This window comes from Metopolophium dirhodum, chromosome 3 (assembly GCF_019925205.1).
Source record: "Metopolophium dirhodum isolate CAU chromosome 3, ASM1992520v1, whole genome shotgun sequence".
In the NCBI taxonomy this organism is placed as follows: domain Eukaryota; kingdom Metazoa; phylum Arthropoda; class Insecta; order Hemiptera; family Aphididae; genus Metopolophium; species Metopolophium dirhodum.
The window spans coordinates 24618159-24641038 of NC_083562.1; the positions used below are offsets into that span (position 1 = coordinate 24618159).

At 29.4% G+C, this 22880-nt stretch overlaps 1 protein-coding gene across 2 annotated transcripts; it reads right to left on the reverse strand.

Annotated features, from left to right (window-relative positions):
* Positions 1 to 3536: 3536 nt before the first annotated feature.
* Positions 3537 to 21200, reverse strand: LOC132940551 (protein spinster homolog 1). 2 transcript variants are annotated; one of them, XM_061008279.1, is made up of 11 exons: positions 21179 to 21200; positions 10551 to 10812; positions 9401 to 9556; positions 7916 to 8026; positions 7767 to 7821; positions 7369 to 7476; positions 6806 to 7064; positions 6518 to 6711; positions 4543 to 4627; positions 4251 to 4448; positions 3537 to 3698 (listed from the first exon to the last, which is right to left on the reverse strand). In XM_061008279.1, exons 2-11 carry the CDS (start codon positions 10787 to 10789, stop codon positions 3541 to 3543), a joined length of 1563 nt encoding a protein of 520 aa, XP_060864262.1. In that variant the 5' UTR covers positions 10790 to 10812; positions 21179 to 21200; the 3' UTR covers positions 3537 to 3540. The 2 variants fall into 2 exon arrangements, with proteins under 2 accessions (XP_060864262.1, XP_060864261.1); XM_061008278.1 differs by lacking the exon at positions 21179 to 21200 and adding an exon at positions 13599 to 14003.
* Positions 21201 to 22880: the final 1680 nt, after the last annotated feature.

A 22880-nucleotide genomic window follows, 5' to 3' on the forward strand; every position in this document is an offset into this window, starting at 1 on the left:
ATAATTTAAATAAATATAGAGGTAACCACGCAGAACGGTTGCGTCATATATTATATTATATTTATATATATTATATTAATAACGGTACCGACTCTCTATGTTTACCACTGAACAACAAATAGTGGGTTTTATGTATAAAATGAACGAGCCACGAGGGGTGGCAAAGATCTTAAAGCGCGTATTGTGCACACGCGAATTATCCTCATATAGCCGGAGCCACGAGTCCGAGAAGACGATGACGTCGACGGCCGTCAATCAAAAAATGTACAACAAAATATTTACAACAGAATAATAATAAGAATAAAATCATCTTAAACGTTAATTATCACATCTCCTATATACTTGGAATTTCTCATAATATATCTATATATATTATAATTTATAACTTATCGTCGACGGACAATATTCGTTTCCGTCTTTCTCGTCCGCTGCTGCCACTTTTGTGACGATGACCCCGAGTGGGTGTCCGTCGAGTGTTTTCAAGGTGGCCTCCGCAGCTGCAACTTTACCGATTGCGTTCTTCTGAAACATAACAAAAATAAATTGTAATTGACAGTAGTAAATGGCATACTATAATAATATATGATTGCGTAACACCAAACGTTAAAAATAATAATAATATCGTTTTGGACGGTTTATAGTGACCCCCCAAGTACCACCGGAATTTCACTCTGAAATTTGGCAGTGGCTGTGGAGATATTTTATCGGTTTTTCGAGAGGACATGGGACCTGCACTATGGTGATAGACCGACCGATACCAGATTTAGAACAGGTGCCGCCCTAGGCCCTTTTGAATAGGTCGACCCTACTACAAGAAAAAAAATGTAGTATTTAGTTACTACTAATAAATATATTTCATTATAAACAAATTAGATCAGTAGTAATATTAAATTCTAATAAACAATAAAACATTTTTTTTCAATTTCTTACAAAATTTGCTGCCCCCAAAAATTTGCCGGCCTAGGCGTAAATCCGGCCCTGGATCGTCTGTCCGTCGAGCCCGACACACATTGTCACTCATTGTCGTCCGTGTTATTAATATGCACGACATTTAAGTACGAATGTACGATAAATTATTTTCCGAACGACACGTGTCTGCAATATTGTGCTCAAGTCTTCGGTTGGAGGGCAAAACTCGCAAAAGAGGAGGAAAATACCTGCATGCACATCGTTGATATTATATATTTGAAATATAATTTATGTCGTTATATTATGCATTATCGTTTTGCTTTTGTATCAGACATTCATTCAGACCAATCTGTCGGTCGGACCCAGCATAACATTATTATATTATACATTCATTAGTTTGAAACTCAATGGGAATAATAAAAATAATCAACTAATGTGTTCTTTGAGCTAAATACTTAAAATATAACTTTTCAACACTTCGAGGGAGAAGAAAAGACTCAGAGTTACGAGGGTTTTCGAGTTATCAAGGTTCTAGTTATTGAGACTTGACTTTATTATATTATATTCAATATATTATTTTTGTATAGTAATTTATTACCGGCCCGTCACCATACTATAATATAGCTATTATCCGTCTACCGTAAGATCAAGTTCTCGACGTCTCGTATCGGCCTTACGTGGGGTGCACGTGATAGGGGTGGAAACGGTAAGTTTCCGGTTTCACGACGTCAAAAAAATACACAAAACAAACAAAAAAAGGGTCGATGTCCAATGACACGGACATTATATAAGGTACATCGGTATTGGATATCCGGAGAAAATCGATTAGGTGACCCTCGATCACGTGTTCGTCTATTTTTGGTGCACTTGCGGCTGCTTGCGCTTGGTGACAATGATGTATGTCTTGTCGGCGACGGGCTATTGTTTTCTTAGTGCTAAAAATACGCGTCCGGATCCCTGCCGATTACCGATTACGAGATGTGTTGCACCGTAGCTTGAAAGTCAGAATCAGTAGTCTGTTTTTTCGTTCCCCCTCCCCACCCGGAAACCGAGGGCCAGAAGCTGCCATTTTTAATGCTCTTGTCCTTCGAGTCGTTACTCGTCTCGTTGTCTGTACCGCACGAGTTTTATTCGTAATTTAATTTTTTTTTTCCGTTAAGTATGTGTTTCACGCTCGAGAAAGAATGTCAAAACGAAATGGACATGGACTTTTCGTAGGTTGAGATATGTTTGTGTCTTATATATTTTATATTATTATATATATTTGGGTAAAGCCTATATTATACATTTTTAAATAATAATAGCTAATAATTTGTTAACGGATGTTTAGCGAATAATGTAAAATTAAAATGACGTACTTGTCCTGCAGGTACATAGTGAAAACGGTTAAGTAGCTTAATTATTACGGATTTTTATTCACGTACAAACGTATGCTTAAGTAAATAATATATGAACGAGTCTTATTATAATTATTTAATTAATTTAACTAAGGAAGTTAATTAAATATAATTTAGTTATAGATAGCCGATAGGTAAAGTTATTTAATAAAAATAAACTGTACTTAATGTTTTTATTAGGTAGGTATTCCGGTTATAAAATATTGACGCAGGTGTCAGATAAACTTAAGTTAAATCGAATTATTATTTATATTTAAGTATTTTAACTACTATAATTAGTAATTAGAGATTTAACTGCATTGATAGTTTTACATTTAACATAATACTGAATAGTTATTATTATTTGTGTTTGTACCTCCTATTTGCTCAAACTAGAAGAATATAATAGGATGTGTAGATAATAGCAATATTTAAGATAATTAATAAAACTATTATTTTTTTTTCGGTTAGTATACAGAAAATAATCATTTGGAATTGTATAATATTTCTTTTGAAAATAATATTTATCCAGTATTTTAGAAAATTTTTATCTTGAAACCTATAAATGTATTAAAGTACCACTTTAAGAAATCGATTATTTAATATTTTGCTGTATTAATTAAAGCCTTTCTTATGAAATAGTTTTGTGATACCTATATCACTACAGATACTACTATATTCTAATTTAAACACAGATCATAAATGGTTGTTGTCTTATTGAATTATAATAACGGTAAATTACGATATTTACTGAATTTCAAGTTTTTAACGAGTATTGTCTTCTTGTCGATCTTGAGTTGAATATAATATAAATCAAACTTTCATATGAATGTTATAAAAATAATTGAATTTACCATTTACGTTGTATTTTATTTTTAACGTAGTATTTGTATCTCAGATTAAGTTCAAAAATAAAGCTCCTTATTGGAAAAGTATTATTTAAAAAGGTTTAAATACTTATATTTTACAATGCAACTTTTTGTATGACGGCAACCCGTGTCACACAAAACTTTTTGATCTAACAATAATATAATATGTATTTTTAGAAATAAAGAATTACCCAATAAATATTCTAGTTGGAATCTAGATTGTTTTTGTATTTATATAACTTATAATAGAAATGTTTTTTGCTATGCTATTTTTAGCACATGAAGTTAAAATAATAAATTGTTGTCGTTGTTGACTCCTGGTTTGGTAAATACTATTTTTAATTAATGTAAACTTAATTATTATAAAAACAATCCAATATACCTTTTTATAGATGGTTTTCTAGGCTTGGAAAACCTTTAAGACCATTATCCAATTCAGAGTTCTTGAAGCCTCCATTTTCGATACCAGCCAATGTGTGAACATTGGTGTTCTTCGATTTTTTCTTTCCCATGAATAACACAGTCATACCAAACATCAATGAACCTAAAATATTATAGTAATTAAACTTACATACCGAGTTGAAAGAAAGCGTTTAAATAAATATCAGACAAACTTAACATCCATAGACTAGTATTATTTTTAACTTTCAATTTGGCAATAAATCATAATACATAAGGTATCTGGTGTATAGCTAATAATAAAATTATTAAAATATGGTGAAATGTATAATATAAAATATGTAAATTTGTATGAACTGTAATTGTACCAAAAGGACACAACCGTATAATCATAACAAATAAACAAATAAGTATAGTAATTTCTTTTTTGTACATTGTTACAGTTTTTGTCCTTGCGTTACCAGTTTGAATTATCAATCAATTAATGTGATTAAATTCATAAATAATATTCAAAATAATATTAGATATTGAAACAAAAGCATTGCACATTTAATTTAATTAATTAACCAATTATGTATAATAATTAATAGGTATCAGCTATTGTTTAATAAATTTCAATTGTTCTGAGAATATCTTTTTTAAGGGGCAGTCCCCCAAACACGCATGAATGTATGTTTGCCGCTAGCTTAGAACTCACTCAATAAGTAGAAACCGGCGTAGAAAATAGCCAATGCTGTTTTGTAGTCGTATGCTTTTCTGACGGGTTCTACAAACATAGGAACATTACCACCGAAGTTGTTCATCCAAAACAAGAATGCACCAACAGTAGTCGACCGGACTGACATCGGCACAGACTCAACAAGTATGGCAAACAAGATACCGAACCACATTTCGGCTATAGTAAATAATAAATTAATAATTATAAGTATTATTATATTATATTTAAGTTATAAAGTCAGACAATAAATTAAAATATGGACTTTACTTACCGAATAAGTAAGATATGGCAAGTGTTACCATGGCTCCGGTTGGTCCTAAGTAAATGCTTCCGTACGCAAAAGGTGTAGCGATCAACTGTAACAGAAAAATTAAAATAAGTTTAAATATACAGAAACTATTTCTAAAGTTTCGTTAAGAAATGTCTAAATTATTTCCGAACAATTTAAAATATAATGATTTATAAAATAACTGACGAATGTGCTTTTACAATGTACAATTTTCACTGGAGTAATTGATACTATTATATGATTTCATTATTATATTATGATATTATCATGTTTAAAATCAGTAAATTATTTTATCGAATAAAAATGTCAATTGTCTACAATATTATACACAATTAATGTAATATCGTTTGTTAAAATTAATATGTATAGCCAAAATTCTATTCACTGTCAAATCAATTATATTTTGGTGTACTTACAAGTTACAATATAATATATTATTTATTTTAAGATCTTTATTTTTTTAGTCTATTCAATAGTTTGTTTTTTATTCTTATAAAATTGAATGTTATTTTGATATCGATTTGATATTTGTGTTCAGTTTCACCTATTAAACAATATTATTAGTTTGCCTTATTAGTACGAGATGATAAATGTATTGCTATTTGCTCTGAATACAATATTATTTGATTAAACTTTCCAATTAGATGACTCTAAATGGAGAGCAAATAAACACAACTCTATACTGCATAACGTATTAAATACTGTTAAATGTCTTGTTCTCTACCTTTCTTTCAGGTTTTTATAAAGTTTCTTATATAACATTAATACTAGGCAGTATAGGCTTTATATACTTTTTAACCTAGTATTATACTAAATGACATACTTTTTACATTTATGATTTTGTTTTATGTGTGTTTAAAATTTAAATTTTTAATATATCAGTCTTAGACATTTTTCAATTATTTTTAAATGAACACATGTAAATATACAAGAATATTTGAAAATATTTAAAAAAAAATTAAGCTTTTTTAAGTAGGTAAATATACATTATAATATAGACAATAATTATTATTTTTTTTAGTGTTATGAATATAACTCATTACTTAGGACCCTCCTTGATATTTATTTACATTTGTTAACAAAGTTCCTTATGATGTTAAATTTTTGATAAGATATTAAAATAATTTAGTATTTACATAATATATTTTATCATTATTCACCAAACAATCTACGATCTACAAAACATTAATAAAAATGATTTTATTTAAAATATATTTATTCAATTAATTTATAATTGAGTACAAATAATTTTAAAACAATTTTTTAATTTCTTAATTATTATAGTTTGATTAAAAATGATGTTCTTTGTATTACATTATTACACAACATTAAAATCAACCGTTTTTAACAATATTCTGAAGATATATTATATTAACTGAGTACTTATTTAGTTATTTATATTTCAAAAACGTTTTGATTTATTTGAATACTGAATTTCAAGGCTGTACAACTTATGAGCCATTATTGTGGTTGCCAAGTATTAAATTGATTTAATCTTATTAAAAATAGTAATATTCCAGTGGGATTAATATATTTGTAATGTTTGTGTCCGATTGATATTTATAACTTATGATTAAAACTACAAGTATAACTAGATGAATTTTGTAATAATTGATTATTGGTATACAAACAACCATATAGTAATACATGGACCTCAATAACTATTCTTAAATAGCATACCTCACTTATTTGAAATTAATAACAGTGTTTACAACATGTGGTGTACCGCCATTACTGTCAGGGAACTAGGTAATTACTACATTTTCCATGTGAAATAATATTTTGATGATTAATGCAAATTACCAACTCTATTATTGTAGGAATGTAATTAACCAATTTTACCAAACAGTTTTGCATAATATCATAACATTATAACGTATAAATACTTGATAATAACATTATTGGGGGTAATGTATTAGTGTTAATGAAATTTCTGGTATTTCCATGTTGATATTACCTGACTTATGGCTAGCACAGCTACTCTAGATCTTATTCCATATTTCTTCACGATACTGTCAGAAGTAACTCCACCGATTACCACACCGACGCTACCGACCAAGAATGTGACGACGAACAAAGACCATCCCAAATCGTAACCAGGAAAGATGTCGCGATAAAACAGGTCGGCGTTGTAGGCGAAACAGAATCCTCCTTTAAATAACAATACAATCACAAAACATTGAAAAATATTTTCAAACATAGTTTTTGTTTTGTATTTTAGATATTTATTTCTACCAGTCCATACCAGTGTGTCTAATAGAAGCAGCAATGCACAAAATCAAAATTTTTGGTTGGAAAAGCACTTTCCAAATGGAGGTCTTTTCGGAACTTTCGGTCGGAGTAGTAGTGGTCTGTACCACGGAACGAGGTTTCGACACTTCGTTGTTATCATTATCAGCTTCTTCGCTAATTGCTGTTCTCTTAGGTTCAGTCATTGTGGTGATAGCTAAAGCTGCTACGATCAGTCCAATCATTCCACTGACATAGTATGGCACTCTCCATCCCTAATTAATATGTATGAAAAAGTTATTATAATAATTAGTTTGGACGGGTTGAAATTTATGACAATTTAAAATATAAAGTGAAAACTGAAAATTAGTGAGGGAATAATTAATATATTGTAGCAGACACGTCTTCTAAACGAGCGAATACAAACAAAACAACCAACGAAAATTAAAATAAAAGTTAAGTAAAATTCTAGCTTACGTACTTAAGATGCTTAAAATAATAGTGACGTAACACTTTTATGAAAATTTACTGGAGTAAGTATAAGTATTATAATAATTAAATAATTAGAATTTTACTCACCAAACCACCAACGTTCATTTCAGTAACGTACCGGCCGACTGGAAAAGCCAAACCAATACCAGCGTAAATTCCCCAATTAAAGATCGCCATGACTAAACCTCGTTTTTCCTAAATTTTAATTAAATAGTTATTAAATATGCACTTAAAACGTTTAACTATGAAAAATAAGTTAAATACTTATTACATAATTTGTTTTCTTAATAATGTCTTTAGAGTTAAAAACAATTTACTTGGATTGTTACGAAAATAATAATAAATAATATTTTTCTACTATCTGTAGTGTATATTTAAAAAAAAAAAAAAACAAATAAAACAAATTCGCAATAGAAACAATCGATAGGAGATTTATTTTTCATTGTATTTTAAACGAACAAAGTCGTGATTCCGTGCGTGCTTACCTCAGAAAACAAATCGGACAGTATTCCCGTGGACAAGGGATTGGTACCGGCCTCGCTGTAACAAATAACGAAAGTACAATTATTAATCACCGAGGTCGCGTTTTTTGTTGTTACCGTCGTTTTATTGTTTTAAAAATATTGTTACTCACCCAACAGCAAGCATGATTCTGAGAAGTATCAGATGCCAGTAGCTGGTAGCCATTCCAATGAGACCGATAGCCGCGGCACTGACCAATGTGCATAGAGACAGTAGTCGAACTCTAAACAATTCAAATACATAATATGATAAAAGTTGTAATAAACACAATATTATTCAGGTTCACGTGAACCATATAATAGACATTCGACATGCGATAATGGCGCAACAAATAATGCAGTACTTAATTAAACTTTTACAACTTTACATTAGAAGCTGAATATTATAAAATTTGAATTACAATTCTCATATTATCTTAGTTCTATTAAATTAGGACAACTTCTTATTTATGTATTCAACTAAGACGTGGGCTTACATCCAATTTACTATGATTGGCTTTTTCTGCGTTGTCTATAAGACTGCTTTATTTGCTGCGTATATGTATAACGATACAGGTATTGCATGTACGCATACACGATTTAAGTACAATATGTACCCGTTTTTAAAATTATTGTAGATTCCGAGCCGAGCGATGAATGTATTGATTTTACAGTGTGTTTTTTTTTTGTGTGTCTGCGCAAAAGCGCCAGGAAAACAATTAAGTAAAACGAGAATTTTTACTCAAAAACGGATTTTGGTTTTTGGTGTAAATCTAAAAAAATTACTGTAAATGCATGACATTTTCACTGAATGTTTATTTTAGAATTTCATATACACCTTAAGATTTTCAAATATTTTGAATCATGTTGAGATATTTATAAAAAACATATTATGAAATTTTCGATTTTTATTAGTTTTTATTTTTTTATAAATGTCGATAAAAAAAATGTTTGCTCAGTCATAAACCTTGAAAATGTATGAGTTAATTCTTAAGTTTGTTTACCGGAAAGTCAAATTAATTTTTATGAGCATTTGAAAATTAAAATTTTTACGACATTTATCTAATTCAAAATTATTGTAAATTATTTTGTAGTTAAAAATGTATTAAATGTTCAATTTTCATAGTAGTTGAGGATTGGACATTTAAAGCAATTAGTTACCAAACCAAATTAATCGAATAATCTAAAACATATACAAAGATTTTTTTATAGACATTTTAAGCTAAATTTGGACAAAATTAGATATTCAAACGAAGAATAACGATTTTATTTGTTTGGTTGTAACTTAAAATTATTATTCCTGGGTACTCGAAACTTTTAAATTGCATTATTATATTTTAAACCCACAATGACATTATGCAATGCAGGTTTATCGGAAAATAATAATTTAACCTACTGTAGTACTAATTCCTAATATAGATAAATAAATAAATTTAATTACAATAATATTATAAAATATAATTAGTAATATTATAGGCTGACAGGTCGTCTTCACTCAGAATCGTTTTTCATATACATTGAATTTAAACTTAACACATCTATTACAGTTATTTTTTTAGACATCTAATGTACAGCAGGCTCACTCACCCGCTTTATTTTTTCATTTCAATTTTATTTACCTGTTGAATTTGTCTGCGGCCATGCCGAAAAATACGCCTACGATGGAGTAGACGGCGATGAACGCCGGTCCCGCCAACAGTTGATATTGGAAACCGAGTCCGTTGTAGTTCCATTCGCAGAACGGTGATCCGTCTTCTAGGACTAACAACTCGCACCTGTCAGGAATATTTTATATCAGTAAAACGTTATCAATACAACGTGACAAAACAACTGCGGTCCAGTGGGACTCGATAGAAGGATTTCATAAGGATATGCGATATACATATTATTATGTTTTGGACGGTTTACCGCGTGCCCATAAACGTCCGGTGTGTGTGTCGTACTATCTGGAAATGTAGAAGCGCAACAAACCGTTTTGAAACCATCAGACGAGAAAAAAACGGCCGTCATATCCGTTTGAATATTGTAGTATACGCATTACACACAAGGTTGATACAATACGAATTCGTCGAGATAATAGCTCAAAATTATTGTTCGTGTCATTATAATCGAATAAACTTGACCCGGACTAATTATACGTCGGTCGGTATATTATACAGCGTAATCGATTTATGGATATAATATTATTTTATCGTTTACTGAAAGAGTATTATTATTGACATTTGTCATCAGACTCGGACGAGGTCCAGTATAGGTACGACACAGGAGAGCGCGCACGTGTGCTCCTATATTAATGTAATAATATTGCGATGATAATATAGGTAATAGAGAAAAAAAAACGATCGAACAACAAATGAATAAAACACCGTCGGCGGAGACGGCGAAAAGAAATGGTCGAATGCGTTCGTTATTGAGACGTCCGCGGTCCGCGTGCAATGTATTTTATTTCCCATCGCGTCGCTGAGTGGCCACGACCAATAACGTAAAAGCCAGTTTTCAGAGGTCGATCATATAATATAAAATAATGATATAATAATATAATATATTACTATACTGTATTAATGCGCGTACGAAGATGATCATAAACCGTTTTATTCATAGAATAAATTTCGTCTAACATAAAATAACTTTGTACAAAAACACATAATATTTTTTTTTATTGTGTTAATAAGGCTTCCAATTTCTAAGGACATAACATTATTATATTCTATCTTTTGTGACGGCGCTCTTTACCGAAATCCTCTTCATAACAATAATTATTATACTTACGATCTCTGGTCGGGTGACGTATCGCAACGTTCATGTAACGTGTAGTTGAACACGTTCGAATCAGCCAGGTGTTCCAGAAGCTGACACTTGATGTCGCCGTAATGCACGTCTCGAGCCGTCGCCTTGCTGGTTACTCCGATCAAGAAATGTCCCATTTCAGATGTCAAGTAACCCAATGTGAGGATCGTGAGCACGTACGTCTTATACAGGAAACCCAATTTTTTGATGTAGGAATGCATGTCGATAGATTGATATGATATTCCTGGAATGGTATGGTAAAAAACAATAATGAAATAATTGACGGTAAGAAAAAAAACATGGTATGAAAAAATTTAGGAAAATATGCGTAGTCCACGTATGAATCAACCGATCTATAGTGTTTGCGTGCGTGCGTTTGCAGTTTGGAGGACCACGGGGTGGAATGCGCACATATTTTTATGTCGAGCTGTCGCTGTTACAAACAAGGTTTAAGATTTATAACAACGCGGCGCAACAAACAAGTTCTAATAAGTCAAGGGTGTATTGCGCGAATGCGAAAAATTCATGGTCACTATATATATTATATTATTACTGATATATTATGTTATATAGCGTGTTTTATCTGAACACGTTTTTCTTCGTAAATTTGAAAGTCAATTTATACAGTTTTATGGATGAATTAATACAACGAAACTGATGAAAAATGGTTGCGACTTTTCTTCTCGTAGCGATGGTCATTGTGATTTGGACAATATGTAATAAGTAATAACAAAAGACGTCCGTCGGCTTTAAAAAAAAATCAATCAAAGTTCTCCAATGATGTTCGTCCCATCATGTGGCCTAATTTTACTATTATTTAACACATGCACATAGATATTGTTAAAATGTTATTGTTAAACGAATAAACTAATGACTTGGCAATTTGTATGTTTTCCAATTTTTTTAAAACTTTTTTCATACATTTTTTATTTTTAAACTGCGTAAATCACTTTTTATATAATTACTATCTGTCTTTGACTCTCAGTGCCGGTCCAGTGCGTTTCATCTTTGTGGGGTGTATAGGTATGTTTACATCGGATGACCTCCTCGGACGTTGCGGTGGCGGTTGAACGATATATGCGGTCGCCCGATACAAATTCGATCATTTTTATGGTTTTGATATTTATGATAATTATTATTATTTTTCAATCAGAGATACAAAGAATAAATAAAATGGAAAAACAATTTCAAGATGACACAGTTAGATTGCAATAAAGAACCGTTTGTTCGCTGGCGACTACTATTATAAACTCAAAACCCAAGTTCATCGGAATCAGTCGTGTGTGTCTTCTGCTCGTGTGTACACGTCGTTTTGAGGTTATTCAGTTTTCACTTTTACTTTTTTTTGCGAGCAAATCAACGAATGGCATCTATTGTTTTCCCGAATACTGTGTAAAAATCTCCAGGGGGTGGAGTGGGGACAACCAAAATTAAAGGAAGTAATGTGTTCGTATAATTTTAATTAAAATACTCATCGTTTGTTAAGATCTAAGCTTAGATCTTTCAGTTAGGTCTTCTCCGCTGACCTTGGGTTGGGACGCATTCGTGAGTTCCGCGTTCGAAGAACGGTTTTGTAAACCATTGATACTGAGCCAATAAAAATTGTATCGAAATTTAGATATTGCGTTACAAACATTAATTGATATCACGTATTGCGGAAACAAAAAAACTAGACGCAGGTTACGTTGTGAACATGTTTCGAAAGTAAACAGTTTCACAAATAATAAATGTATATTATAATATAAACCTAACTTATATTATTTGAACATTTTTCGTTATTCTGTATTTAGTCTATAATATTTATGTATACATAATATTAGCAAATTAATGTTTATCTTTTTGAAAGTATCTGTGGTTAAATAATTATTAGTTAGTAGTTTGTACATTATAGCCGGTTTTCAACTAGGTGTTGGAATTATTTCTTGTTCATTAATGCATTATTACATTTTTTTAGTCAAAACCGAAGGACATATGCATTTCGGTTCATTCAAATATTAAAATTGTTTGCTTGATAACAACTTGAAATTAGAACAAATATTATGAGCCAGAAAAAAATTTAAAATTCTAATCTATTGAAATATAATTATTATTATATTATTATAAGACAATAATAGTGTACCAATAAACGTAATACTGTCAATAATACTTATCACTAATTATATTCCCCTGCAGAATCAAGATTTGTGAAATATTTGAAAAGATAAAATGTTAAGAAATATAAACACTTACTTTTAATTGTATCCTCTTTTTATAATATATTGTAACCAAAGCAATAAAAATACCACGTGTACATGTGTAAATGTGTAATTCATTCGATAGTGATAATTTAATCGTTTAGTGAATCTATAATAAATTTAAATTGGGCTAACGGGAAACGAGACTTAAAAGACGCACGAGCAAACAAACGCGTGCCGATTGACTTGTATATATCATGCAAGTTCAGTTTTACTGGTTATGCGGATTTTTTTTCTGCCATATTGATCGTTTGGCGACGAAAAGTGTCGTCCTCCTTGTATCCAATTGGGGACAAATATAATATATACGTGTATAATGTATGTAACTGAGCTCACGCACACACATACAAACACAGACATAAATATATACACACATGTACACATAATTTATTATTATTTTCTTTAATAGCATTACGAGTCAAGGCCCATTATTATTGTCTTATTCATATTAATTTTTTTTTTTTGTGAATTTTTCGTGTACGTTTATAAAGACGAACAGCTGAGATGAAAATATTGTCGATTCACTCGGGAGTTTTTTTTTAATGTTACTCTCGATTCCGATCCGACTAAGGTTTTTCGATTTAAGCTCGGTGTATAACACCGTATGCCTGTATATGTATAGTATGCTCATCAATCTATGCACGCGCTGCAGTTGCAGCATTCACACACAGGTACACTATACACATACACACACGTACACTGATCGCGCTAACGAAATAATATATATTTTATGCAATAATCGTAAACACACGTGCAGTTTAGCCAAGTAAACTTTCGCATGCCGTTGTGCACGTACCCTTTTAAACTTTAATGATACTTCGTAGTCTCGTCGACGTGTGATGCTGTTGCCCGCGTTTGGACGTTCTGCAGCTGTGTTTATAGTAACGTAATGTTCGTAGTTTACGGTCAATCGGCGTGATGCTGAATAACCCGCGAACTCCTATATTATGGTGTACGATAAGTATTATTCGACAAAATATCCGTTCTTCGAACTACGGCAGCGGTTTATTAAAAACTTTGGTTTAGAAATTCGAAGAAATCGAAATACAAAAAAAAATATTATAATCGAATACTATCTGCTCTGATATATAGGGTTGTAAACAACGAAATAAACACACAACGTAAAAACAAAACTTGATTTCGCAGAAAATCGCCAAACGGCGGCAACGGTCCGTCGGATACTGGTGTCCGTTGGGATGTTCGGGTCCAATTTAAAACATCGGTCTAGAGGTAGGTACGGGCACAGACCTTGTACCCTCACCAGCGCAAGTAAACCGCCGCCGCCGCGTTCGGCGATTGACGGTCACCTCCTCCACCGCCGCCACTGCCGCCGCCGACCGATTTCAAGGTCGACGCATGCCTTTCGGTGAGCCCGACTGCGTTTTTCCACTTTTTTTTCGTCTTCTTCTCGTTTCTGTACACTATACCTATACAGTATTATTATTAACGTGCTGCACTCCATCAGGAAACACTCGATCGGTCCAGCGCTTTGGCAGCCGTAGGGTCTGCCGCGATCACTGTATTTACGTACTCACGGGGGTGGGGACGGATCGCCTCCGGGAATCAATGCGGTTTTCAATGCGAGTTCGGAATTTTTACCGACGCGAAACATCGTCACAGTAAACAACGTTCCACGTGTGCGGTGTGCGGTTTTTTCCCGCGACCACACATTGCAGCTTCGGGCGTCGAGTCAGACGGACGCGGACATACCCAATACTACGAGTCGTATCGTAATCACGTCGTATTAGCATCCTGTATTATGGTATTTTTAGATATTTTTTTTAATGGAGATTTCCGAAGACGACGATGGGCCAGGGTGCCAATGTGCGAGAGGTGTCATCCATCGTATATTCCTATACCTCGTTTACGGAAAAATATTAATACACTTTCAGTTGTAGGTATAATATGTAATTACATCTTGGCTAAAACCGTTTCCTCTGTACGTTTCACGAACATGTTACTCGTCACTCACAGGTGGCGTCTTTTTCCAAGTAACTTTGGAATTTCATCACGTGAACACGTTATTAGTCGTCTGTATTTATCGAATCGACTTTCGAGTAATAGATGTGCGCACGATCGTGTTAGGTGTTATTGAAAATTTAAAAAGTTAATCAATAAAATGATGAAAAGATAAAATTTAATATAAATCTGTTCAGTTGTAAATATTATGCTGTCTATATTTGGCTGTTTAAGTTTTTTTCTTACATACGTTTTTTATAGTAATAATATAAATAATTTTGAAATAAAAATGTACCATTAGTTCTGTGTTGGAAAAATTATAGTAAAAATATCTAAACAAATATATTTTCAATGTTTATAATATACAAGTAATCAAAATACGATTAAGCGCAACTCAAAGGTATAATAATGATAATATATAGGCTATACAATATTACAATGTACAATGAATATTAGTATTTAGTAGCTTATAATTTATGTTACACAGTAGTAATAGTATACATGGAAAATGTTTAACACTTATAAATAATTTAGTGAACACTCATATACTTAGTAGACATTGTAAGTATATTTGTATTATACTTAGAGTGTACGTAATATATAATATAACTCATATTACTATATTAGTGTGCATTGATGATGAATAATTTATATTTCACGACATAACAGCGGAAAACTAGATTACACACTGTTATTAACTAAATAATATTAACTTTGAGCACTTCAACATATCACATAAACTGTTGTTATTTAATGTTGTGTGTTGTGTTGATATTAATTTAAGGTATAATGGATTTTAAATCGTCACATTTAGCATTTTAAATGTACAATAATAACAATAATGAAAATATTATTAATTATGAAGAAAAATTGATGAAGTACTAAATGTCCTATAGTAATTTAAAAATATTGCCTTTATATTCTATCTTTTACTATCTTTTATAGTTTAGTGTGTTATGATTTAATAATTACTACCTATATGATACGCAGTTAGTTAGGAATGGAGGCCAAAAACGGAGGCCGGCAAATAGATGCATGTAAAATGAATGTACTCACTAGTTGAGGCTTGAGAAAATAATTATAAAACACTGAACTATAATATAATATTCTAACAATAATTAATACAAATATGATACGTACACATATGATTTATTTATTTTATTCAGTTTTCATATTGTTTCGTAAATAAATCATATTCCTTTTATCAAAGAATTTACTTAATTGTTTTTCATAAATTAGATACTTTCATTATGCGTACACTTAGTGTTATGTACTACTCGTATATACAAATAATTCAATTTTGTATATTCAAATAAACAAATAAATAAATAATAATGTTCAAACATTTCCAACTAGGTACCTAATATTAAACAGATACTTAAAAATATGTAATAATTATATATCTGCTTACTTCTGTACTAAATATACCAAAATAATAAAAGTAATGAAGTGAATAGTGAGAAGTGAGAATCTAGCTTATTTAATAATAAAATTATTACAAATATAACTTAAAAATAAATTAGAAACTATTAATAGATTTCTATTTATTCAATTTTAATTTTATTTCTAATTCATTTAAACGTACGCAGTTGAATAAATTATGATACATATTATATGATATGCTGACTGGCGACTGCTTATATGACTAGGTAACTGTTTTAAACAGACGTCTATATCCGGAACAGTAGCCTAGACAACGTTTGAAGGATTTCCGCTTATTTTATTATAATGGCACAAAATAATTATTTGCGCCTAAATTAATCAAGATTTTCAAGTAACTGTCTACATTAAATTCACTAAGCATAATATATTATGATTTATGACTATCAATGACCAAAACAAACATGCTATTTTAAGGTGAACAAAAATGTGAAAAAAAATGGTTAGCTAAACTAATCAACTATAATTACCAAATATTATATAATATATATGGAATATTAGATTACATAATATTATGTAAATCTATTATTGTATAGTTTTAACACATAAATTAATACATTTTTAAACTTCGTATTTAAAATTGTATATATTTGAAGAAATTATAACAAAAATGTAAGTGGGAATACGAGGAAGTAAGAGTGATTGAAATTATTTAAAAAAAATCTATTCATCATTCCAATAAAGAGAAAAAGTCCTATTACACGTTATTGTACTAAATAAATAATAATACTGAAAAAAATTAACAAGGTAATAATCGGAAAGATAATAGTAGTTTTTTGATAATTGTGGAAAAACAGCTAAAAAACGGGAATATTTACGCAACACAGGTTTTGGACCAAATCGATTTTGTGTCTTTGTGGTTAAAATAACTATAGACTTGAAAAGTTCACCTAATATTATATATAGACATGAGCTGTATATTATGTATTATAAAGTTTAAAATTTTCTACTTTTAAAATTATTGTTTTTGATTTACCTATGATTAAAAATATTTTTCTAAATTAACACTATTTTGAAAATTGAATACAAACTTCCTTTTAAGTTGTCAACCTCAATTTTATTTGTTATGATAGGCAATAACAATAATATAAAATACATATTATAATAGTTAATAATATAAAATATGCAAGGATTTTGTCAAAAATTATAATTCAACCTACCATATTACTACAGTTAAATAAAAGAGATAAATTACCAATAATAAAATTAATTTAACCTTAGAAATAGAGGCTGACACGCCTTATCGGCTAAAAATCGTGTTTTTTATACAATAACGTATCAATGAATTCAAATTTATTACATTCATTACTCAAGTCTCAAAGTATACTATTACACTCAATTCCATACTCAATTATATACAGTCTACAGTATATAGTATATAGGGTGAACACGCTAATTTTTGTTAATTTTTAATTTGATAATTTTCACCGAATATTAGTATAATTTTAAAAATCATGTTTGTATTATGTATAAGAATAGTATTTTTTAATATTCTTAGTATTTTGTCTATCAGACTATCAAAAAATATTTATCAGCTTAACAAAAAAATTACAATAATATAAATTTGTAACACCAATAAATGCATATTTTTAAAAAATTCATTGATTTTTAAATAAAATATCTCGGTAAGTATAGGTAGTGCTATTTAAAAGAAACAAAGTTATATACTTGTATCTGTATGGTGTATATACATTGTTAAAATTGTTCATAAAAGGAATACTCTAATCATATTAAAAGTTGACCTTGTACGTTGAACTAATTTACAATTTGATATAGAAATAGAACAGTAGACTTTTATACCGGGGTTAAGATATCCGTAAGACACTATGTTATATATCATATTAATAATGAACTGAAAATGTTTCGAATTGTATATCAAGTGGACAGCGCACATAGTGTTGTAAATAATACTAATACCTAATAAATAGCATTGCAACGAAAAACGAAATGTGTACTTTCACCCCCTCAGCCTTATGTCCTTGTCCATGATAAAACTTCTAAATCAGATTTAATCAGTTTGTTAAAAAATGTTGAAGTTTTTGCTCATAAATTTTATTGTAGGTATTATAAATTATAATAAGTTACACCATCGCGCGAAAATATTAACCCTGGGCGAGTGAGCATCAGTAAAATGAAACGTGATTTTGTGTTTTTACCTTATTATATTGTTATATTAATAAATAGCTCATAATTATTTTTTTTTTATCAGATAATAGACTTTTTTCATTATTACATTTTGAACAATATCATTTTTATTCTAAAAAAACTGTGTATTATAGCAATATATTACATTCTTTCTCGGTAACATATTTATTTATTCAGTAGATATCACAACATTCCAATAATATTTTTACAAACAAAATCTAAGTAATAAAATACAGCTGATATCAGTATAAAAGTAGAAAATTAAATCAATATTAAATACTTAATTTAAGACTCTTTGTGAATATTCTCTTTGAAGATTGCCATATTAATTTAGTTAGGAAAATATTTCTTGTGCATTTTATTGGTATAAAGTGTATACGCCATATACACTAGACTGTATCCACTTTACATTAGATATGCTTGACTGGATACAATTATTACAGAGAGTATGGCAGTGTGTTGGTAAATTATGTAAATGTAGGTACTTACGTACCGTATGGTACAAGTTAAAATAGTTTATACACGTTTATAACAAAATATCAAACATTGATATTATCTAAGATCTATTTTTATACAACACGAATAACAAAATTATTGTTTTTATATTTTATTAAACAATTCTTTAAAAAAAATAATGAGTAGGTAACTTAGTACCGATTTATACCTAATGTTGTAAAAAATCCTGGGAAGTCGTTTTATTGCATATTACGTGTTGATAGTATCTCGTCATTGAGTAGATTACTGTAATGGATGAGTTAAATTTAAGACCTTAATTCTATAAATATTTTATAATTCATTAATCCGAATATTAAGTACTAGAGGTAATTTATTTTTCTTTATGTTAATGGTATGGTATTCAGGTAGTCGAACCAATTTTTTATAAAAACATTGCAAATTTTATAACATAATATTAAGCAATATATTATTATATACTTACTATTGTTTTTAACTTATAACTTTTGACTTGTAAGTTAATATCTACCAAAACGTACCGTATAAAGGCATGAATAGACTCATGGTATAAACTACAGCTCAAAATTAGTTTAAAAAACATTGTGTATAGAAATAATAATAAAAGTAATGACGAAAAGTTTCAAGTCTTTACAAATTTACAATATTAATATTTTTTTAAAATTACAACACAGCTAACATTTTCAGGTGAAAAATCTTTATTTTTTATTTAAATATCCAATTTTGCCCTAATTATTACTGAAAATGTCTATAAAAATTGTGCATATAAAATTCCAATATTATTTAATTCCAGTATCAAAACTTTTGAGGAATATTTTCCTCAATTTTCATACTTTTTGACATAAAAAGTTGTTATAAACATAAATCAAAATAACTAAAAAAATCTAACATTTTATAAAGCTTAAAATGAACTAAAATATTCATAAGTTTAGTTCATACTTAGAAAAGACTAATATAAATATTTGGTGAAAATTGTATGTATCTGTGGTTGTTTATTTTTTAATTACCTACAACAAAATAACGTACCTAATCCATTTTGTAAAAAAAAACTGGCATTGCTTAATTATTTCCGCGTTTTTATAAACAATTTTAATTTTTTCCAACTTCTTTGTAAATAACTAAGAATTTTAACTTTGACCCCTTTCTCCTAATTACTAACTTAATCCAATTTGCTACCAGACCATAAACCACACTTAAAGGTGAAGATTACATTATTACAGAAAATAACATCAGAATCTAAAATGAAAATTAAATATAAATTAAAGCAGATATACTTAATGATATACTGCATGTGCTAACAAAATTAAAAATAATCTTATATTATATTAATAAAAAAGTCATCTTATGACAGATATAGTTATTATTTATTTGGTGTGTTTATTAATACATATATAATATTACAATAATACATCCACAGAAAAAATAGATATGATAGAACTACAAAATACCTACGTAGTTCTTTGTTTTTTTTTATTTTACTTAAGTGACCTACCTAATACATGAATAATGATTATAAATAATTTTTATCTTACATTTTTTATAGTTTTCATTTCAAATAGTGTGAACGTAATACATTGTATATTCTTACCAAACTAAAATAATGTCATGAAGATTGATTAGGTTATGAAGAGCCTCTGTTCTTTTGTATTGGTTAGAAACTAATAATATTATAAAATAGGTATAACAAATTCAACAATCTTTTTTAAACCTAAAAGGTTTTTTGTTGTCAAAATTATTTACTTTTATATTGTATTTTATAATAATATAAAATTGTTTAATATTAGTTCTTGCGCACTATATTTTCACAAATTATCTTAAAAAACAAATTCTATAAAGACAGGAGGAATTTTTAAGTAGATGAATAGTGTAACTATTAAATAGATTTTAACAAAAAGTTTTGTATTTTAAGGTATATATAGGTAACTACGTTATACAATTCATTAAAAATAAATAGTCTCAATTTTGATAGGTTATTTAATATGCAATAAAATGTTGTGAAATTTAATTACTTTTGTTAGCTTTTTTGTACTGAATAATAGATTAAAGTTAAATTAGACACACTATACACAATTAAACAAATTAATTGAAAATTGTTCAATAAATAACAAAAACTCTATGAAGTAACAATATGTTTTAATAACAAATTACATTTTTACATTTATCTACAAATTCAGTTATTTATATTACTTGTGTAAAAAAATACCGATGATTTTATGAAACTTTTAAATGGAAGTGTTGTTTGCTTACGCTATTGCATTTGTTTTCAAACAATCATTAAATACATTTAATAAATAAAAGCAACCATCAGTACAAATCATGTTAAATGTAATTAAGAAGAGGAAATTACTGTTACTATGTTACCTGTATTATCAGTAGTCCATATAATTTTTATATACGTGTATGCATATTGCGTTATCCTCTTTGGGTTTAAATTTAAAGAAAAAAGAAAATGGTACGTAGTAGTGAAAAATGATTAATTTTTCAAAACAATTTCCAACTTGCAGATTGTTAATTAAGTACTATTGCCTTAGGTATTATAGGCTATCCGGCAAAAAACACTCGTCCACCAGTTGTAGGAATCCGACTAATGACGTTAATAAAATATAATAGCGTGCCTACAACTGTAACTGGTAAATTAATACTTAATACCCATATAGTATACAATAATAACAATAATAATAATACAGACGTGTACATCGTTTGAGTTAGCATAATATAGACACAAAATCGAGTCAAGGTCCATTATTATCGGTAGATTAATAATAAACGTTGTTAATGATGAAAATAAAACGGAGTTAATGTATATTAGGTGTGCTATATAGTGTGCGCGCGCTCAAACGTCTTGTATTGTGTCCATTGCAGGTCTCACCGAACATATAGGTAGAACGCAGAGACTCGATGACCCTAAATAAAAAAAGAAATAAAAAAAACAAACAAAGTAAAAAACATCCACGCGTACTTGTGTGTGTGTACGTGTGTGTGTGTGTGTGTGTGTGCGTATATTACGAAACGCCAAGGTACACCTATATATGATATAATATATAAATATGTGTATGTTTGTGTGTGTGTGCGCGCGTATTATGTATATAAATAATCAGCACAATCGGAATATATATAAAATTCCTTAGAATATGTGAGTTTGTCCAACCGTGACCGAGCACAATAAGTGTTATAATGTTAGAAATGTATACAGCAATTAGGATTTAATTATATAATATGATTGTTTCTTCTTTTAAAAAAAAAATATAACGAACTTATAATATGGAGAGTACCTACACGGCTACACCTATACAATAAAGTGCCGCATCATCGTGTTATTCGACTCAAATAGAGCATTGCCGGTGTAAGCTTGTCATTATTAGGCATTTGCATGTGAAAAAAAATGTTATTTATTATGCATACCGATATATAAGTAATAAAAATAGATATAATAATTTTCATTTCAAGGGCATATCCGTTTTAATGGTATGATTCATCTTATAGGTTCAACTCGCGTACATATTTTTATATGATTAATAACAATAATAATTATAATAAATAATAATTATCACACCACTGGTAAAAGCAACAAAGAATTATACAACGGAGAATAATATATAGAAGATATTATGGTAAAAATGTAACCACCTACTAAATAATATAAGTACGACACCTTTTCGTTCATTGACTAAAATATTATATAATTATTATTTTTTTTTAAATATTTTTTTAAAAATAAGACTTCATATTTGACCATGAAATGCACTCATCTGTCTGGTATTCATAGCCATGCACCCCGTGTGGTTATTAAAGTCTGTTCACACTTGACGCTAGATTGCACAAATTACTAGGATATGTTTGCGTGGACAGTTTCGTGATCAGGAAGAGTATGAAATTTGTTACACGTAATTATATGTAACATGTAGATTGTAGGTATTGTTGTAAAATGTATTATTATATGTTCGAACAGATTGCACGCAGCAATGCAGCATATCTACTGCATAGTTTGCATACTACTATTACACTAATCAAATTGTAATTTAAACATGATTTCCGTAATTTAATTTGCTAAATATAAATACAA